This window comes from Elaeis guineensis, chromosome 4 (genome assembly GCF_000442705.2).
Source record: "Elaeis guineensis isolate ETL-2024a chromosome 4, EG11, whole genome shotgun sequence".
NCBI classification, from domain to species: Eukaryota; Viridiplantae; Streptophyta; class Magnoliopsida; order Arecales; family Arecaceae; genus Elaeis; species Elaeis guineensis.
In genome coordinates, this window is record NC_025996.2 from 44,364,096 (window position 1) to 44,368,541 (window position 4,446).

At 33.2% G+C, this 4,446-nt stretch overlaps 1 protein-coding gene across 2 annotated transcripts; it reads right to left on the minus strand.

Annotated features, from left to right (window-relative positions):
- Positions 1-756: 756 nt before the first annotated feature.
- On the minus strand, positions 757-4,185 carry LOC105042875 (salutaridine reductase). Of its 2 annotated transcripts, XM_010920226.3 has the most exons (5): positions 4,029-4,184; positions 3,706-3,949; positions 3,333-3,419; positions 1,676-1,867; positions 757-1,296 (listed from the first exon to the last, which is right to left on the minus strand). In XM_010920226.3, the coding sequence occupies exons 1-5, from the start codon at positions 4,064-4,066 to the stop codon at positions 919-921; spliced, it is 939 nt and encodes a 312-aa protein (XP_010918528.2). In that variant the 5' UTR covers positions 4,067-4,184; the 3' UTR covers positions 757-918. The 2 variants fall into 2 exon arrangements, with proteins under 2 accessions (XP_010918528.2, XP_019705296.2); XM_019849737.3 differs by lacking the exon at positions 1,676-1,867 and having other exon boundaries at positions 4,029-4,185.
- Between the last annotated feature and the right edge of the window lie 261 nt (positions 4,186-4,446).

Here is a 4,446-nt window from a genome sequence, read left to right on the forward strand (position 1 = left end):
TCTCTCAAAATAGAACAATAAGATATTGCATATTGGTGCCATAATTTATTTTTCCTAAAAATGCATTGGCACATGCCCATAATACTAGTCTTCTCAACAAAAGTGTATATATTATAATATATTCATAAAATTAGAACAATACGTGATTCCTTTTTTTTTTTTTCCTTGAGAGAGAAGTAAGAAAACCCAACCAAAGTAAATAGTCTAGATCTTAAAATATGAAGGGGCACCACACAAAACTTGAACCTGGAATTTTCTTAAGGAGAGCATTAATTGGAATAGTGTGCAATTCACATACATATAATTCTTTCTTTAGATAAAAATTTTATAAATTTGAAGATGAGTGCATTTAGATGGTCTATATGTTATAAATCCACCTTTTAATGATTCTTTTCATTTCCCTTGATTCATCACTTACTAAATTTTCTCTACAGCAAGATTCAAATTATTGATATATCATGCAAGCCTCCATGCATATCTACATATGAATAAACAAACATACAAGTGTGCCTGTATGTGTGTGTGCACACGCATGTATGTATAATGAAGGAAAACTCCATCGTGTATAATGTAAGGGCCTTCTTGCAAAGATGTGCATGATAAGCATATTTTTTGAAACTTGAAATAAATAGATTATGGGAAAGTGCCTGTCAAACTAAATGAATTGATAGTATGTTGTTCCAACAACATGCTAAAAAGATAATATATAAAAAAGAAGAGATTATCCTTATATCAAAGACTAAAGGCAAAATTAAATTTAAAACAAAAATAATAGATATCCATACACATAATAATGTCCATACACAACTCTTATAATGTATACAATTCACAAATGGTCATAATTGATATACAAACATACAAGAAGGGGGAAGATCATCTCTCTTTCAAACCAACACTATTGTGGCGAGACCACCATATTTAGAATGGTGATATTTTAGTTTGATCATAAAAAAGTCCAGAGGAGCTACCTTTAGGCAATAAGGCTAACATCACTGGTCCTTTGGCTCCTTCTTCGGTGGTCAAGATCCCAGTGTTATAGTTTATATCAGTTTTGACGAATCCAGGACTATTGCAATTAATGCATAAACTAGGGTACCTCTTTGCAAGAATCCTCGTGTAGCAATTAACAAGTACTTTAGACACTGTATATGCCGATAAAAAAGTTGGCCAATTATTAGCATCAAGCAAGCCCTCCTTGAAATCTTTCAAAAACAAATTTGATAAATCAGTCAATCTGTCTTCTGAAAGACCATCTATGTTATTTAGCTCCTGTCTAAGACTTTCATTTGGGATGCACTGAAACAACAAAATGAAAAAAGATAGATGTAAGTTTTTGCAAAAATATTGAGATAATTAATCAACATAATAACTCCATCTCATCATATTATCTTATACTGTATAAATAAAAAATAAAGTTTTGAAATTGAAGACTATTTCCTTTGATTTTTTTTTCACTTTTTCTCTCCAAAATGTGATCCACTTAACTCTTAAATACCTAAAGTATTAATCATTATGTACTTGCTTTTGCGATGACATATCAATGAATAGTCAAGATTTTCTCTCGTTGAATAAAGAACGAAAGACATTGAAAGAAAAATCAAAGAATAGCAAAGATAAGGATTTTAGCATTTTGCTTTTAAAATTATATATAATCCTAATAAGAATAGTTCATCACCTGAAGTTGCCCAAGGGTAGAGGAAACATTTACAATTGTCCCAAAATAAGATGATTGAAGATGGGGAAGTAATGCCTCTGTAACATTTTTAACGCCATGGTAATTTGTTTTCATGCATTCTTCTGCCATCTCATAAGTTCGTTGAAAATTTTCCTTCATCCAATTTCGGACACCATCTGTATCTTCAACTTTCTATTAAATAAGAATAAAATATGTCAAAAATATTATACTGGGCAACATCTAGGTAGTAAGTTACAAGTTACAGAGTGAAGCTTAATTTGCCAACCAAAAAAATCAGTTAAGCAACTATAAAGTTATTTTTAATAATTAGTATAACTTTTATTTTTTCAATTTATATACAAGAAGAGATGAGTAGAAACTAAGGAAGGCAACTGGGTCAGTTTGGTCAGATATTAATTAGGTCTAGGAATGACAAAATCGATCCGACCCGATGGGTATGCACTCTATCTAAATCCGGTCAAACTCGAAAAATAAAGTTTGACTGAGTTTGGGTTCGGATTTGGGTAAAACTCAAAAACTGTAGCACAGATATGGGTAAGGTATGGATAGTACTGTTTTCTATCCAAACCTAAATCCGAATCCGATCCGAATCTATGGATATAGGTAATATCCGAATCCATATCCGAATATATATGTTTATAATTCTGTTTTAATAATTCTATTTTGGTTGATAATATGCATAAAATTATTTTGGTTATTTATATATTCTGTGTTGAATTATAATTCTATTTCTATGTTTAATTTTTATAAATCTAGACTTATAAATTATGTTCTATGTTAAATTGATAATTTTATTTTGATTGATAATATGCATAAAGTTATTTTGGTTATTTATTTTTTTTGGGTATGGGATACGCATGGGGTGGGTATGGGTTGGGTATAAGGAAATAGGTTACCCATGGATATCTCTGAACCCGTTGGATATGGGGATTGGTATCTCTTTTCTTATCCGATCGGATATCGGGTAGGGTTTGGATATAGGGTATTAACTTCGGATTTGAGGATGGGTAGTACAATACCCAATCCAAACCCTACCTATTGTCATCCCTAATCAAGTCAATCGACACGCATCAGGTTAAAATCTATCAACTTGAAACTGGTCCATTTAGTAAATACATCAAAAATCCAAACACAAACTCGATCTTTTTTATTAAATAGATAAATCAACTAGAGTTATATAATCTATTTAATAAATGGATCAAATTAAGTAAAATAGGCTAAGCTATCCTTAAATAGGCTAAGCCAGCTTTCAACAGATTAAGTGGGTTTTTAATGGGTTAAATAGGTTGAGTCATGACCCAATCCAATTATTAGACGGATAAAAACAGTTTAGGCAAGTTAGGACTCTAAACCCAAACTCAATAGATTTAATAAATGTAGGAAGGGTCAACTAGTGACCTGGAACCATCCATTTCTGACGCAGACCCATTTACATAAAGCCGGAGCTTGCTTAAAGTAGGTTGGTTGCAGGTTGGATTTACGGGTCATACAAGAAATTGCCTCCTCCTCCATCATAAGACTTAGAATTGTGCAACTTAATTACTAGCAAACTATTGTAAGAATTGAATTCTGGCATTTTACAATAGGAAGTTTTTTGAGGAAAGAGAGCAAGTTATTCGTACGATAATTTATTCACCTCTTCATTTGTAGATTTTGAAGCCTTCAAAAACTCAGATAGTTTCTCCAAGTCTATTGCTACTCCCGCAACTCCTGCATTATTTACCTGCAACATATCAATTTATGAATTAAAACAAGTTACTTATTTCCTTAATAGAAACTTTGCGACAGCAATGTAAAACAATTAATTAAGTAATGTTTTCTTTTATCTTTTTTTTTTTTTTTAAGAGTGGACAATCCAATCATACTACTCAAGTAGTTGTTTTTTGTCTGAAAAATAAAGAATTCATTACTTTCATCCTCGAAGAATTCATCTCTAATCTTTTTCCCACTCAATCACCCAAAAGCTCGGTATGAATGGTTTGTAATAACAAACATATGCATCTCCTTACCAAGATGTCCAGCTTTCCAAACTGAACTCCAATGAAATGTGCCAAGGAAGCGATGCTAGAAGAGTCCGTCACATCCAATTGATGAAAGACCACGTCAGAAACACCACTGTCTCTGAGCTTCTCTACTGCTGCCATGCCTCTCTTCTCATCTCTGGCTGTTAGTATGACCTTGACCCCATTGAGAGCCAGTTGCCGGCATATCTCCAATCCAATCCCTTTGTTCCCTCCTGTAACAACTGCAATCCTAAAATAGACGAGAAGCGTTTCACTACAAACTTAATTGGAGAGAGTATAAAAAACTTGGATAACAAATGGCAAGCAACCTCTTCTCTGCGGGGCTTCTGCCGATGGCTTCTTCCATGACTGACGTCCAACAAAAGAGAGTCCGAAACAATGGGTGGGGTAGGTTTAGGTTTTCCCCTCTTGGTCTCGGTCATATAATCATATAGATGGATTCCGTGGCTTAGTTATTATTGCCTGGTTGGTATCGATCCGATTTAAAAATCTGTCGTGGAGCCTTCCCCACCGAGAGTTGGTTGTGGACATCATTAATCCAAATAAGGCTTTTGCTACAGTACCCTCTTATAATAGTTTATTATCAAAAATATCTTAAGTATTATATATTATTATTTTTTATATATTTTATTATTTTTAAAAAAATAATATTTTATTTTTTTTCTTTCTTTTTCCTCCCCATGGCTTCACCGCGCCCAAACCCCACCTCCGCTTGTGCCACCCAGG

Bases quoted from the DNA above. Each gene is read 5' to 3' on its own strand.
- LOC105042875 (XM_010920226.3), bottom strand. From the start codon at position 4,066: ATGGAAGAAGCCATCGGCAGAAGCCCCGCAGAGAAGAG. The intron at 3,950-4,028 runs GTTGCTTGCCAT...CGTCTATTTTAG, and splicing joins AGAAGCCCCGCAGAGAAGAG to GATTGCAGTTGTTACAGGAG. The intron at 3,420-3,705 runs GTAAGGAGATGC...GATATGTTGCAG, and splicing joins TTGGAAAGCTGGACATCTTG to GTAAATAATGCAGGAGTTGC.